Source organism: Rattus norvegicus, chromosome 8 (genome assembly GCF_036323735.1).
Source record: "Rattus norvegicus strain BN/NHsdMcwi chromosome 8, GRCr8, whole genome shotgun sequence".
Classification (NCBI taxonomy): Eukaryota; Metazoa; Chordata; class Mammalia; order Rodentia; family Muridae; genus Rattus; species Rattus norvegicus.
In genome coordinates, this window is record NC_086026.1 from 63,220,959 (window position 1) to 63,237,248 (window position 16,290).

The 16,290-nt window shown below is 43.9% G+C and overlaps 1 protein-coding gene and 1 long non-coding RNA gene across 3 annotated transcripts in view; both read right to left on the minus strand.

Annotated features, from left to right (window-relative positions):
- Elmod1 (ELMO domain containing 1) overlaps positions 1 to 16,290 on the minus strand; it is a 56,988-nt gene that overhangs the window by 26,420 nt on the left and 14,278 nt on the right. For both annotated transcript variants that reach the window (XM_006243083.5, NM_001191579.1), the window contains exon 2: positions 9,756 to 9,856. In XM_006243083.5, the coding sequence (XP_006243145.1) occupies positions 9,756 to 9,772 (17 nt within the window). In that variant the 5' untranslated portion in view covers positions 9,773 to 9,856. The remainder of the gene's footprint in view (positions 1 to 9,755; positions 9,857 to 16,290) is intronic.
- Positions 2,403 to 7,485, minus strand: LOC134480053 (uncharacterized). The gene is made up of 2 exons (XR_010054186.1): positions 2,599 to 7,485; positions 2,403 to 2,465 (listed from the first exon to the last, which is right to left on the minus strand). It is a non-coding gene; the product is annotated as an uncharacterized LOC134480053 (long non-coding RNA).

Consider the following 16,290-nt stretch of genomic DNA (forward strand, 5'->3'; position numbering starts at 1 on the left):
ATTGATCTCTAGGAAGAGACTACTGGGAAGTGCTGAGACCTAGCAGGAAGAATTTGGGTCACTGAGGGCCTGTGAGTGAAGGGGACTGTGGGATCCTGTCCCTTTCCTCTCCCTTTGCTGTGTGGTCACAGGCGAACAGCTTTGCTCCCTGAGTACTTCCGACCTGAACTGCTGCCTCACCACTGATTCAGAGTGACAGGGCAGCAATGACTTCAAAATTATAAGTTAAGTAGATCTTTCCATTTGCAGTTGCTCTCAGGTATTGATTGCAGCGAGAGGAGCTTTTTCACACGCGGAGCTCCTTCATAGTCACTCTACCCAGAGTAAAGGCTCCAGCTATTTTACAGCTTAAATTAGGCTCCGGCACGTCACCCCTGTGACTGCCGTATCAGGCCTACACACACAGGTGTGTCTTGAGACTTAGAAGTGTCATCGAGGTGTCAGGAAGTGACTTAGAGTCCGGGTATCATTTCTCCCCCATATCTCCTTGTATTCTAGGAGCAAAAGCCCACATGGAAAGAGGGGGGAAAAGACATTGTATTCTGTTTGCTTCTCTCTTTTTTTCATATCCCCAAAGAGTTTACATTGTCAAAAGTAGTGAAATGCAGTAGAATTGTGTGGTGGCGCTTAGGATAACAGCATCACTCCGAAGATATGTCAGAAGACTATAGCAGCCCTGTCTCTCAGTTGCATAAATCACCCAGCAAAAATGAGTGACAGACTCCTGACGACTTGGCACTCACGTGCTACCTACTCCATTGTAAGCTTCAAGCTTGCGGTCTTTGTAACACTATTTGTTATCCAAGGTAAATTTAAATTTCCTCTTATCTTTCTCTTTTTCCTTTTTTGAAAGAAGGGAAGTTTGTTTTAAAGACATGTTTTTTTATGTGTATATGTGTGCTGGCATAGATGTATGTGTACGGCTTGTGTGCCTGGTACCTGAAAGTTCAGAAGAGAGAGTTGGATCCTCTGAAACCCGAGTTAGGAATGTTCGTTGGTTGCTGTGTGGGTGCTGGGAGTCAGAGTCCAGTCCTCTGCAAGAGCTACAGATGTTTCTAATTCTGCTGAGACAACTTTCTGGTCTGTCCCTTGTCTTTTTAATTAGCCAATGTACACAGACACTTCATTTAAAGAACAGCTAGTCATTCCAAATACTATCTTAAAAAATATTCATATCTTCATTCAGATCTATCAATATTTCAGCAGATATAATCTATTTTGTGTCTACTGCATAGGCTAGTCTAGGCAAGGCATGTTTGGAAGTAGAATGTCCGAGTCCTCCCTACATCGGCACTGTAGGACAGTAACTATATCCGACTTTCTACCCCATGGAAGGATCAGCAAAATTCCATAAGCATGGATTTAATCATCAAAACTATGAAGTTCGTGGGGGAAATACTTGATCAAAAGAAGAACAAAATTTTAAATGGTGGAATGTTTTGTGAGATTGTTAACTGTGTTGACATATTACTCAGAGAAGGAGGAAATTAAGAAACAGACACATAAATATGTTTTTCCTTTTTGATTGAGGAGGAGGAAGAGGAGGAAGAGGAAGAGAAGAAGAAGAAGAGGAGGAGGAAGAGAGAGGAGGGAGAGGGAGGCAAGGTCTGTCTAGTTCTTTTCAAGGTTGAGGAACTCTTAGGGCTCATTCTTGCCCCTTTCCCATTGTGCTCTGTGCCCTTGGGTTTGAAGGGGCCCTGCAAATAGTCTTGGGACAGACCGCCCTCTGTCTGGGACAGACGTCCCTCTCTCTCTCACCCGTTCCACCAATGACACAGGCCTGAGGGGCTTCTCCCCACCTGAGTCAGCAACTGACAGAAACTTAGTTTTAAGGACATTCGCTTTTCTCCGTTCACTGCTGTTAAGTTTTCAGGCATTCTCAGGACTAGAAGGTGAAGACTCTGACTGTCACCCATGCCCAGGCAGTAGAGGTTTGCACTTGCTTCTGATTGTTAATCACGCCTTCCTTATAATGTTCCAGAATGAGGTGCTACAGCTCCTGAGGAGGGACGCCTCGCAGAAGCACGAGGAGACTCAGACTCAGTGATAAGAGCTACTCTATGTCCCCCATCTCCAATGGCTCCTGCTACTGTTGTTTATTAACACACTGCATAGTGGGGTTTTTGGCCGAGTTCACGGCGGCAATGTTCTTCCATAAAACAATTATGACCGTATTTAGTACTGAAATTCACTCTCCAGCCTCAATCAGAGTAAGTTATTGGAAATGAATCATATCCTTGTCACCGAGTAAAAGTGAACTCCTGTCTAGGTTGCTTCATGAGAGGAGAGCTGACGGCCAAATGGTGCCTTGTCTGAGGATGAGGGATGAGTACCTGTGTTGCAAACTACTCCATCATTTACAATATAGGGGTCTGACGTCTTCGTTCAAAATGACAAGAGAAAACAGGCTTAAAAATAGTTTCATTGGATGTGCTAATGAAAGTCAATTCTTGCTTGAAGAAATCCTGTAATAAACAAGAAGCAGACTCTGGGTGAGAAATTAGAATGCCCGAGAGAATGAGCGGTTGGCTCAAATCACAGTTGTCCAAACAGAAAGGAGCACTAATCCCAGAGAGCTGTGCAGCACCCCAGCATCACCTGTACAGTCGAAAGACCTGAGACTCTGCGGGTGTTCTCTGAAGGTTCTTGATCAAGGGGACCCACAATTGGAATAGCATTAACAAGACAAAGGTGTTTGACCGGATGAGGCAGGCCTTTTCCTTCACATGCTTTCAAAGGGTAAAAGTCAGAAGATTTGATACATGGACTGGATGGGACATCACACACTGGAGAAACAAAACACCTGTGAGCCTCTGGAAAAATGTCTCTCTCCTACAGAGCTGGGAGAGCCCCCAGGCCCTGTCACCAGGCACAGTGGGGCTCACAGTCTTTCTGAGCACTTTCTCTGAAGAGGCCACAGTGCTTTCTGAAAATTAAAGGTGGGGCTGGTGGGTAACTATCTGCCATGGTTTGATGCTGTCTCTGATTCCGTTGCCATGGCAATGGGCATTGTGTTTACATTCAGGGAGATTTTATCTGTGGGTTTAGAGAATCTGCGGCGATCATGAGATTAATGAAATAATTAATTAATTAACGGCTCATCCTCTTCCATTCAAGGAAAAGAAGGTGGAAGGTTAATTCAATTTATTAATGCTATTATAACTCAAACTAAAAATCTGATACTTAAAAGCATTCCTTTTACAAGATTCATTTTTTAAAGTCATTTTTTGTGTGTGTTTACTATGTATGAGGGGACCAGAAAACACTGTATATTGACATTTAGAACATACTTAAATGTCATATTAACTATAAACTTTTATTGGCAAATAATAGCACTTTTTAGACTAGGGTCTGAGGAGGTGACTCTGTAAGTGCTTACGTCACAAACAAGAGGACCTCAGTTCAATCCCTAGCACTCACGTAAAGAGCCAAGGGTGGCAATGTGCACCCCTAACACTAGTGATGGAGAGGACAAGACAGGAGGACCTTCTCGGGGTCCCTCTCCTGCTATTACTTAGCTCAGTCGGTGAGATCCAGGGTTGATGAGAGACCCTGTCTCAGAAAATAAGGTGGAAAGTGACTGAGGAAAACACCTGACATTGGAACCTTTGCCCCCACACACATGCATATACACATGCTTTTGCACTTGACCACACATGTGCACACAAATACATAAACAAAATTAATAATAAAAATTTAAAATCAAAATATTGAAAAATAGTATAATAATTCTAGAGGAAAATATATGGTTCTGCCCTCCGAATTGGTACAGAAAAGCTTAGTCATTTAAAGATATGGTTGATTTTGTTTTTAATTATATGCATGTGTGTGTGTCTCTGTGTGTGTATGCATGTATGTGTATGTGTATGTATGTGTGTCTCTGTGTGTATGTGTGTGTGCGTGTGTGTATGTGGGTGGTATGTGTGTGTATGTGTGTGTGCCTGTGTGCATGTTTGTATGCTTGTGTGTATGTGTGTGCATGTATGTCTCTCTGTGTGTGTATACATATAGGTGTGTGTATGTATGTGTGTACATGTGTGTGTATGTGGGTGGTATGTGTATGTGTGTATGTTTTTATGTTTGTGTGTGTGTATGTGTGTGCATGTATGTCTCTGTGTGTGTGTATACATATAGGTGTGTGTATGTATGTGTGTACATGTGTGTGTATGTGGGTGGTATGTGTATGGGTGTATGCCTGTGTGCATGTTTGTATATGATTTTGTGTATGTGTATATGTTTGTTTGTATGCATGTCTCTGTGTGTATGTGGGTGGTATATGTGTGTATGTGTGTGTGCCTGCCTGCAAAGGCTAGAACTTCATCTGAGATGAAGTTACTGGTGGTTGTGGGTTGACAGAGGTTGGCTTTGGAACCTCAACTATTTTGCAAGAGCAGATGTGCTGTTTAACACAGGGCCGTCTCCTGTCTCCTAGGCAATAGGAAAGCCAATCTTGATTGTCCCACAGGGAGGTGACAAAAGGCCTGGGAGGTCATTCTGTCTTTTTTGTTTTTTGTTTTTTTCCAGAGGAAGCGGGAAAATTTCAATTGACAAAAAACTAGAACCCAGAGCAGCTTCTAGGGGTTGCCCCTGGCTCTCGTTGATCTTGCCTCTGTAGGAAAGGGGTTTAATAAACAGTCACATAGGCAAAGAGTGAGCAAACCCCTGAAAAGCTGAGGGAAAGCAGAGTACAGCAGAGCCAGCAGCACCCTAGAGACAGCACCCTGAGGGAAAACCGGGAAAAAGATTCGAGTCAACAGATTTTACAAGAGTGAAGAGAAAACGGTTGTTGTTTGTTTCAATGCGTGGAAAAAGATAAAATGTGTGCACATAGATATATGTAGATTAATCAGTTATATGTGTGCTCATGTACACCTATGGTTTTGTGGACGTGTGCATTTATGCTTTATATACACAACTAAACATATTTGTGTGTATGCATGTATGTATGTGTCCTGAAATTGGGTGTGTGGGCCATTCATGTACTTCGCTGGGTTTTCTTTTATTTATTTATTTATTTATTTATTTATTTATTTATTTATTTATTTATTTATTTATTTAAAAGACAGCTTCTCTATCTGATAAACTCTATCAACACTTCAAGTGATACTAAGCAAATTCAGGCATAACCACACGACCCTGTGCTGTTTCCCCTCAAAAGCACAGGAAGTCAGTTGGTATTGGGAAGAGCATTTGCCTGGATGGTCTAGAAACCAGACTGGAAACGCATTTGTAATCCGCTGGTATGAGCTGTGTGGTTTCAGATAAGCTACTTTGCCTCTCTGGGCCTCTGTTTTTGCATGTGTGTTAAGGGAAGGGCTTAGACTGGGTTTTTACTTAATGGGAATAAGGTAGCAGACAAAAGGATCCTCTTTGGAGCCTGCTTTGAATTGGGGTAAAAACACTACCATGCTTCTGGGCTGCTTGCACATGCAGGATCATCTCTAGATTCCTCTATTTACTCTCTGCTCACTCTAACAGTGTCCTTATCTCTCCAAGTGGGCCACTGGTGCTGCGGGGCTCACTCTACTCACAGTGGCTTTTCCAGCTCTTACATCTGCAGTCCTTATCGTAAACTACTCACGTCCTAGGTTCTGGAGATGTTGTTCAGTGACCAACGACAAGCTTAGAATGTGAAGGTCCAAAGTTTGACCCCCAGCACCAAACAACTGCGTTCTAACCACCCCGTTCCCTCAGCGTCACCGCACTGAGGACATCTGTGAACACCACAGAAAGCCTGCAACCTGCCCCAGACCACACTCTCTCCTGCCGACAAGCTTGGCACCACCTCTTCTGCTGCTCTGTTACTTGGGAGCAGAGAGCATCTCTCAGTCACGCATCTCACGCACAAAGACTCACAGCGGCACACAGTAAGGGGGTTACAAAACGCAGAAGCTACCGGAAATAGGTCTGTGTTCAAATGCTAAGCAAGCTTCCTGGTCTTCCCCTATAAGACACCCACACAGTCCTCTACTACAGTTGCTCTAAGAAGAAAAAAACACTGTAATATGGGGGTCATCTCAGCGAGTGCTGACTGGAAGAATCAGGGTAGCTAACTGTTAGCTAAGTGTGAATGCCATACAAAGCCCCATACGGTTGTGTTTGTGAGCGATGAGGCTTTCGTTAGCCAATCAGAACAGTAATATTCTCCCCTTCCCCATTACTTCAAAGCCTGGAGGGATGGCAGGTCTGCTGTGTTGCTCAGTTTCTCTCATGGAGGTTTGAGCTTAGAGGATTTTTTGCCCTTCTTTTCTTGCTTCAGGAATGAACATACACAGGCAGGTTCACAATGGAGAAGTGAGATACTGGGGCTGGAACAGTCAGTGGTAACTATATATGAAGGGTCACTTCAAAATTCCCTTTATCAGAATCTTCCAAAAATAATGTTCCGGCGACTTTAAAGAAAAATCCAATTTCAAAATAATGAAATTCTAATGAGGGCAAAGATCTTGAGTTCAAGTCTTGAGCCCCAATACCGCATCTATCAATTGAATTAAAATAAATGCAGTATATTATAAAACCTACACACTAAGCCTTAGTTCCACGTTGGGTATAAAACACGCTGACCTCCTTTTGAGGTCGGATGGACGTGTCTTTCTCATTCACTGTATCCTTAGCTTTCTTTTTTTGCAGCTGTGGCCGATGTCAGATCGGGAGCCTGTGGACAGTTAGCCAACACTCCACAGCTGTGTTCAGTTACAAACATAGCCGGGCGAGTCTTCCTGTAACAATTATTTGCTCTGTCTGATGTATTTAAAGAGACACACGTAAAACATTTTCTTTTTTCCTTTAAGCTCTGAAGGGCTCCACTACTACTATTTGTGATGGCGGGGGCAGCTGAAGAGGTGGCTACTGCTGTGATTTGATTGGCCCATTCAGAACTCAAGTTCCAACTGATCTCCACTGTGAAGTGTTAAGGGGTTGGGACAGTGACACCTTTCCGAAATGACTAGGCCATGAAGGTACCACCCTCATGAATGAGTCCATTTATGGGTTAGTGGATCAATCCATGTATGGTCTTGAGAGTAGGGCTCTTATGCAGTCTGGTTTGGTTTCTGTCATAAGCCCCTCTCATCACATAGAGCCTTGTGAAGCCTGGGGATTCTGCAGGGTCTTTGGCAGCAAGAAGGTCTTCCTTAGATGTAGTCCTTCTACCTTGGACCTCCCAGCTTCCAGAATCATGAGCTGAATAAATGTTTTTTTAAAAATAAATTGTTTGGATTGAGGGGAAAAAAAGACCAATGCCAACATCATGTAGTTTAAATGTGAGTTAAAACACATTCTCTCTTACAAGCTGGATTTCTCAAAGTTAATCTAGTTTCTTATGGCGTTCATTAGGACATTTTGGTTGACAGATTAATCTCCTTGTGGCCTTTTAAGTGCTGCTGAAATTCTCCTCAGTAGGAGTCAGCTCCTCATTTTACCTAATGCAGTGAATCAAGAACTAACACCTGATTCACCCAGACCATGTTTATATAGCGTCCTTCCTTCCTTCCTTCCCTCCCTCCCTCCCTCCTTCCTTCCTTCCCTCCTTCCTTCCTTCTTTCCTTTCCTTCCCCCCTCCCTCCCTTCTGTCTGTCTGTCTGTCTGCCTTTCTTTCTGTCTTTCTCTTTGTTTAAAATGAAAGGATTTCCAAAGTTGCCCAACAACTATGAGAACGGACTGTTTGGGAGAATAAATATTAACATAATATAATAGAGTTTGTAAATTTCTTGATGTCTACCCTTTCACATTCTATATATATATATATATATATATATATATATATATATATATATATATATATATATAACAAAAAACAAACTGAAACAATATGACAGTAAAAATATTAAAAACAAAATCTCAAAAAAAACCCCAAAAAACCCAGTAATCAACTAAGAATTGGCAACGAAGAATTGTTATTTCAAATAAATAACCCGTGGAGACCCCTCTTTCTTTTAACACTTATTCATTTGGTGTCCATATTTGTATGTGTGCACGTGCATGTGTGCGCACCTGCTTGTTGGGCATGCGTGTGTTTGTGTGTACCTGTTTGCCACAGCAATGTGTGCAGGAGTTGGTTCTCTCCTTCTGCCATGGGGGTGCTGGGATTAAAATCAGGGCATCGGACCCACTGTCTTTACCCCTCATCTTCTTAATGTGCAGTCTGATGGTCTATCTTTAGTTTCACACAAGGAACCAATGACAAATAATCTTTATAAATATATGCGTCAAGGGAAAAGAGAGGTTTGTGTTGGAACACACAACTGACACTGTGCTTCACTATGTCCTAGTGGGTCCTAGTGGGTCCTAGTGGGTACAAATTTTTACCGATAGATTTTCATTTTACCGGTTCCCAATCAACACATGGAAACTGATTCTAAAATAAAGTATTAGGATCTCTACAAACACACCATTGCACCCACTGGATGTAATAAGCAAACCTAGAGAAGCCAATGCTACAATCTCTCATAGAACAGCTGCCTTTGGCTCAAGTTTTTCTGAAATGCATTGAGACAGAAGAAAGAGTTCACCAGCACAGACCTGACACAAATCTCACAATCGCCCTAACCTCTGTGATGGAGGAAGCTGCTGGCTGCCAAGCTTGAAGTCACATCGAGCTTCTTGCTAGCATGAACAGCTAAAGGATACACATTTCCACTCAGGAGAGAGTCATAAATACCAGTTTTCCTTGACTGTATAAATAGGAGGGTTAATTACCATATCAACCAAAACCAGATCCGGTCAGATAAACGTCTTAGCGATACTCTAGATGCTATCTTTTCCCATAGCTGAGATGTTAGTGAATATTCTGTTCAAGACGACAAACTCTGGAATTGTGATCTCCACATAGTTTTGCATAATTACCCCGTAATCACCACGATGGCATCAAAGCACAGTGAATCCCTCACACCCTATAAATGATGGAAAACCAGCGGGGAGAGGAAAGTCTTAAATTGCCTCTGAGAGAGTCAAATAATTTCTTGAAAGAAGCAAGCCCATTGCTTAGAGGTGTCAGAGCAGAATAAAGGATGTATGACAGACAGAGGTCACTATCTTGGTGGAAAAAAATCCTACTTTTTTTTTAAAAAAGAAAATATATTCAATTTTCTAACACTCAGGCTGACATTATTTTGTCATATTTTATTATGGTTATATATATTTTATCAGAAAAGTTGATGGCAGCCAGTCATCTTGAAGTTAGTTATAAGATGTCCGGCTGGTATTTTCTAATCAGCAGGACCATCCAAAGAGCACTAGCACAGGTCCACGCAGGTCTGCCTGGGAGCGGTTAGTAGATCATACAGAGACATCACCAGGCAGCGAGAAGAAGCTGAAAACAGGTTGTGGTCAGGGGGAAAAACTAGTGTGGTTTGGTGTGCCAGCCGAGTCTTAACTTTTTGGAGGTTTAAAATTCTTTATTTCAGAGCAGTGGATTTTACACAAATTACATTAATTCATCCCCTAATCGATGATGACTCACAGACTTGGAATTTCAGGTGGTTGCACACCACTCTTCAGGGGCAAACGTCTCCAAGGTTGTGAAGAACATTCATGTCCTTGGGCCCAGGCTCTCCTGCCAGCTCCAAGTGCTCTCTCGACATCCAAGTGTGGACAAGAGTTAGGAGTGGAGCCTCGCACGCAGGCTACCCTCAGTCAAAACGCAGTGCCAACAGACCTGTCTTGGGACCAGAGCCGAGGAACAGGGTAACAGCTCTCTAACTGGCAAGGGAGTTTCAGCTTCAGAGGGGTCACCCAGGGAGCTTGAGGTCACTTACCTCAGGAAGTGCTTCATTGTGCCGACGTTGACTCTCTGGACGCTACACCAACTGTCTTCAAGCAACTGCTTCCAAATTTGCTTTTGCAAAGGAAGTGTGAGCTACAGGGAAAAATTAGATGAGTTATTCCAAACAAAGTCCTCCTGTCTTGCTTGGGGAAGACAAAACACCCCAGGCCTAGAACACTATCAGTAGAACTGCACACGAGAGGAACCCGAAGGCTGGAGATGAGAGCCGCGGTCATTCTCTCTACGACCGTACAGTTAACTTTCCATTTCCACTTGCTTGCTGGGGAAGGTTTTGTGAGCTTCAATAATAAGCCTTTTCTCTTTGGGAGGTAATATTCCTAATATTTTAAGGAACAACATGTATAAAAGAAATAAAAAGAATCATAAAAACTACTGTCACGGTTTCCAGATACCCCAGGACCCCAGTACCCTTAACTTTCCAAAAGCACAATTCAAAAAGAACCAGAAGGAACTGATACTATTGTTAAGCTCAGAATCAGCACAATTAGTATATGTTAATAGAAGATTTTAAATAGTTGTTCAAGTGCTAGGTGCTCCTAACAAATAGACTTAATTACCATTAATTAATTAATTAATATTAATTTTGCACAACGAACAGAGGAGTAAGGTCTTACATTTGCACAGTTCCTTGCAGTTCAAAATTTCCCTAAGAGAGATCATAGAAAAATCACAGAAGAGCGAGTTAAAAGACAGTAAGAGCAGAAGACAGGGAGAGGGGCTGTGAAGCGCCATCTTCTGGATGTGTCCTGGTATTACAGTCATAGCTCCCAGCAGTTGTGTTCTACATCCTCCGCTTGCACAAGTCTGGTCCTGCTAACACAGGTCACCCCCACCCCCCACCCCCACCTCCGTATTCAACTATTGGCTACTGATAGATTCTGGGAGGGGAGAAGTCACTGTCTTTAGTTGTCTATTCATTGGTGCGGCCACCAAGTAGACAGTCCTGGTTAAAGTCAGTGAGTCACAAAACAAAGCAGGCAGGCATGACTGTGAGAAGAGATCTGTAAAGAGGGAAGGAGTTGGGGTTGGGGATTTAGCTCAGTGGTAGAGCGCTTGCCTAGCAAGCACAAGGCCCTGGGTTCGGTCCCCAGCTCTGAACAAAAGAAAAGAAGAAAAAAGGAGGGAAGGAGTTGAAAGGGAAGAGAGTGAGGGTGGAAGCAATTAGAAGACATTATAGACATGTACGAAATTGTCAAACAACTAATTTAATTTAAAAAAAAACAGTAATGTTTGCTTTCACAAAGCCTGTGGCTTCTGTCACATCTGCTCTCTTCTGGTAAGGATGATACATGGGGCAGTCTGCAGAGAACTGGCTTCAAATAAGGGCAGAGAGAAGATACTCTTGAAGGAAGGGCCAAGGGAAGGAGGCGTGAGTGGAATGGAGAGTGTGCACACACCCTGGAGGGCAGCATCACAGCCACCACCCAGAGCAGCTCACGAGTCAGGGGACACAGCTCAATTAAAGGTCAGTCTCTTCCTTAACACATGTGTGTCTACAAGCACTCTCTACGCGTAGTCTGCATGTTTGAAAAAAAATCTATACATGGAGACCGTGGTTGACTGCTTCTGGCAAGACGGAGAGGAGAGAAACGACCTTTGACGTTATAAGTTCTCTTAAAATATGTCAGAAGCAAAATTAAAAATAATACTTGCTCACTTTGGGAGGTAGGAACATTACATCACTCTTTGTATATCTGTGGCTTCCAAATGAATCCAATTATGAATCCAATTTTTAATTTAATTATGTAATGCTTCCAGAGGTCTGATGGTTCTCATTTATCTACCTTTTGCAAGGAGACAGGGAGTCTTGGAAAAATGGCCAATTTATAATTGGGTCATGCTGAGAAACATCATGCCAGAAAGGGATGTGCTTAAGACAAAAAAGGGGGGTTATTTAAAATAAACACAAATAAATCTGGGAAGAGCCCTCAATGGCCAGAGATGAACAGTCTGGGCAATGACATAGAGCAATATTGAATTAGAACCTGTGTCATGAAGGCCCACGGTTCTGTGTCCCTGCAAATGGATGACTGGATCAGTAAACACAGGGAGAAGGCTACGTAGGTCTCCCCCACACGAGAGTGTCGATTAAATAGGTTGACACTTTGTCCTAAGGAAGTTGTGCACAACTTCTTGCCCCTTAAAGGAAGGCTAGACCAGTGTCTTCCTGGATACTGTTAAGGGAAGAGAGGAGTAAGTGACGTGGGGAAATGTGACAAGCACTGCCCTAGTCAGGTGCTAACAGCAAATGTCACCAGAAGGAGGGCTCACTGACGGCAAATAGCAATCTGTAAACCACACTTGCTCCTGTGGTTCCCCTCAGCCATCTCATCCCAGTCTAATCTGGAGAGCAATGTCAGACAAACCCCAGAGGGACATAAACTGAGTACATGACTGGAAGTCTCGAAATGCTCAAGGTAACCAAAACTGAGGACAGTCCAGCAAAGTACAGAAGGAGATAGTCCTCTAAGTGAGGTATCCTAGGCAGGGTCCCGAGAGCAGAGACGGGGAATAAAGTAACAGCTATGGAAATATTAGATAAGGTCAATTCAGAGTGCCATAACCCAGTGGGTAGAACTGATCAGTGTGTAACCCTGAATCCAATTATCACGATGGAAGGAGACCACAGACTCCTGAAAGGTGACCTCTGACCTACACACACACACACACACACACACACACACACACACACACACGCAGGTGGCATGTTTGTACTTGCACTTACACTCACACATCATGTGCACACACACACACACAATAATAATAAAACAAAACTGAAAAGACTTATAATATGATCTTGGATTAATAACGAGGTCCTAATACCTGTCTGCTAGTGTGGTGAGTGTGTAAGTACTGGAAACTGGGAGGTGTATGAATGTACAAATGAGCTATCTGTGCTGCTTTGGTAACCTCTCTGTAAATGAATACCATTCTAAACGTAAGTGTTCTACAGAAGTTATGCCTTACACCCAGAGTTATGCAGTGAAGATACGGGGTGAATTAGAGGGGTGTGGCTGCTGCATTCTTCAGACCTAACCACCTTGAGTGACAGGCTGAAGCAGGATGACATTCAGGCTCTGTTTCCCTGCCCACTGTTGTGATTGGTAGGTCCTGAGAGGGGAAGTGGTGGGAGCAGTGATGCTGTGTGTGTGGGTGTGTGTGGGGGGACAGAGACAGAGATATCTCAGGTAGCTGTAAGTCTGATGAAAAGCAGACTTCTCCGGAGACAACTTCAGTGAGATAGTTTGTTTAATTTGGGGGTGGTTGGGTGGGTAGGGGCTGTTGGGGTGAGAGTACATCACTGGCCCTGGCCAGGTGCCTCATCTGTATAAGGAGGAATTCCAGACCCTGCTGGGCCTAACATTTTTAGAGGAGAGGAGATTAAACTGGCTACCAGGTTATGAGACTTCCCATGGGGGGCAAAGTTGAGGGCACAGGGCTACCTCAGCTGGGACATGCAGGCCTGGGGGATGGGTGTTCTGGGGTTTGGACACACCCTGACACCCCACTCCCCCACTTCCCCATTCGCCGGTCCCACAGCTCCCAGACCCACAACAGGAAAGCAGACAGGTACTTAAGCACAGAATTACAAGTAGAACTGTGTCCCGAGACACCAAGTAAGAGAGACTACCATCCTACATCCAGGGGATAGGGGGCTCCCTGAAGAGCACACACAAAACCCTAAAGCGAAAGAAAGCACAATTCGGATAGAGAGGATGTCCCTATGCCTGAAGGTGGTCCTCAGTGAGAAGGCAGTACGGTGTGGAAGGCCTATCAGAAGGCTTTGTAAATGCTTGCTGCTAAAGAGTTTGAAGCATCTCCCATGAGTCGTGAGAACTACTGCAAGCTTTCAAGTTGGTCTGTAACACAATTTGATTATTGGGGCTGGAGAGATGGCTCATGGTTAAGAGCATTGGCTGCTCTTCCAGAGGTCCTCGGTTTGATTCCCAGCAGTCACATGGTGGCTTAGAACCACCTGTAACTCCAGTTCAATGGGATCCGATGCCCTCCTCTGGCTTCGGTGTATGTAAGACATGCACATGGTGCACAGACATTTGTGAAAACGCCCACACACATAAAATAACAGTAAAATTTAAAAACACACTGACTGTAGTACGAAGAACGCGCTGTGCTGTGGTGAAATTACAGGTAGTGATGCCCTTTAGAGGATCTCGGTGATGCTCCTGGCAGTGGTGACGGTATAGAAAGGCAGTAACTATGGAGACATCATGAAGAGTTTGAGAGATGCTTAGTGGGTAGAGTTGGCAGGGCTTTTGATGGTGGGGTCGGCGAAGGGAAATGGGGAGCCAACACCGGCCTCTGTCTAGGGATGGCAACTGGCTGGGGCATCCACTGAGCTACAGAATTCTGCAGAGTTGGACTTGGGAATCTAGGACACTTTGGGTTTCTAGGGCCAAGTGAAGGGATGGGGCTCTAGAGACTGGGCTTTCTCAGCATGCAGTTAGAGTCATAGTCCAGACGGAATCGCTAAACCAAGCGCGTATACAGACCATGCTCATCATGACAATTCTTCTTCATGAGGGTGAGACTAAGTTAGAGTTGACATAAAGCAGAGGTGGTGAGGAATGAGTTACAGCCAGAAATACATTGTCAGACTCGGCAGGCCATTTTCTTCTCAAGTAGTTCAATGTCACATGGCTACAAAAATTGGTTTAATCTCAAACGTCTTTTATGTCAATTACCAGAAAAATAGAACTAAGTTCTCCCCTAGGAAGTTTGACCCATCTCGTCACAGGTTCTTGGCCAGACGTCAAGATGTAAATTTACCCATGGAGGAAAAACATGGCTGACACTGCACTAAACAGTGTAACATAGTCTGGAACTAGGAGGAAGACTTGCTTTCTCTGGAGACGTCATCATGTGGTAGAGATGGGTAGTGGTGGGTATGAGAAGAGAGAAAGTTCACAGCCTGAACCTACAACTGACCGTCCAGCAGTTCAGTCAGGCTGCTTAGTGTGCTAGGGTCCAGTGGGAGGGGCAGTTATAGCTCCCTCCAAGCTCTGGACGGACCAAAGCATCTAGGTGCTTAGCGTCCTTAAAGTACACGGCGGGCACCCAGGGCCCGAGCATCTGTGGCACGGTTGCTTTGTGGTTATCATTATATCTTCATCTAAAGTAAGAGTTCATTTCAGCAACGGTCACTTAAGAAACTGGAAAAATAAGTTCTGGCCAGCTTTTGTGACCTGGATCGGCTCAGTGGTGGTAGTACGGGCAAGAAGCAAATGGGCGATGAATGTTTATCAGATAGCATCAACCGGATTCGCTGATTGGGTAGAAAAGAGTGATGGGAGAAATAATAATCAGTTGTAATAACCTGCCCTTCAGCAGGAGGCATCGGTAACAGTAGTAACAACTAAAGTCTACTTTATTTGTCCTCTCCCAAGAAGCAGCCAAAATGGCTTGTTGTTAAACAGTAAGCAAAATGCCACCTAACGACGCATTGCCCATTAGCAAGTAATTATGTAAGTTAGCCTAAATTTATACAGAAAAAAAGCTTAGTTCACAATATGGCCTGTTTACATGTCAAAGGGGGGCGCTGTTTCTGCAGTCTTGGCAGTAAGAAGGGATGGGGTGCAATCTATGGTGCTTTGAGTGGCTATAGTTAGGAGATACTCTTTGAGTTGCTTTCCAGTGAGGGTGCCAAGAGCCTCAGTCCTCCTTTGTGGCCAGTTTAGCCCTCCACCATTGTCACCGTGTGGCTGCAGTCGACATCTGGAGTGACTGTACACACCGGCCCGTTAACTCCAATGATTACATGGAAATTACCTGCTTGGCTATAGCTAGTTCCTGGACAAATGCAGATGTCAACCTTTTCTGTTCAATTCAGAAAAAGCTCACCAACTTTTCTGGCTAGACAATGTTGCTGCCTCTTTCATGGGAATTAAGGAAAACACAGAAACCCACTCTGTGGACTTAGCTCTTCTCCATGACTTTCTGTCTAGAGGGAGGTTATTCTAGGGTGGACGACATAATTTTCTGTTGTATTCTGAATTCTTAATATTGTTTCAAAAACTTAAAAAATGTGTGTGTGTGTGTGTGTGTGTGTGAGAGAGAGAGAGAGAGAGAGAGAGAGAGAGAGAGAGAGAGAGACCCATGTGCTTGTCTAGAGGCCAAAGTAGAATGTCAAATGTTCTGTTCTATGACTCTCTTGATTATTCCCCGGAAGTGAGGCCTCTCTCTGAATCTGGAGTTTGCTCTTTTGGGCAGCTGGGACATTAAGCCCCAAAAATCCTCCTGTCTTTGCCCTTACCAGTGTTGGAGTTCCAGGTTCCCGCATATATGTTGAGTTTTTACATGGGTATTAGGTATGGACTGAGGTCTTCAGACTGTGTGCCGCAAGCCCTCTTATCTACTAAGCCGTCTTCTTACCCCACCCCACACACAAATGATCTTTATCGTATTTCTTTCCTATCCTGGCTCCCAAACTCTATGATGCTTCGTGTGCTGTGCTCTCTCTGTAGTATTTGTCAGAACGAATGCTGTAC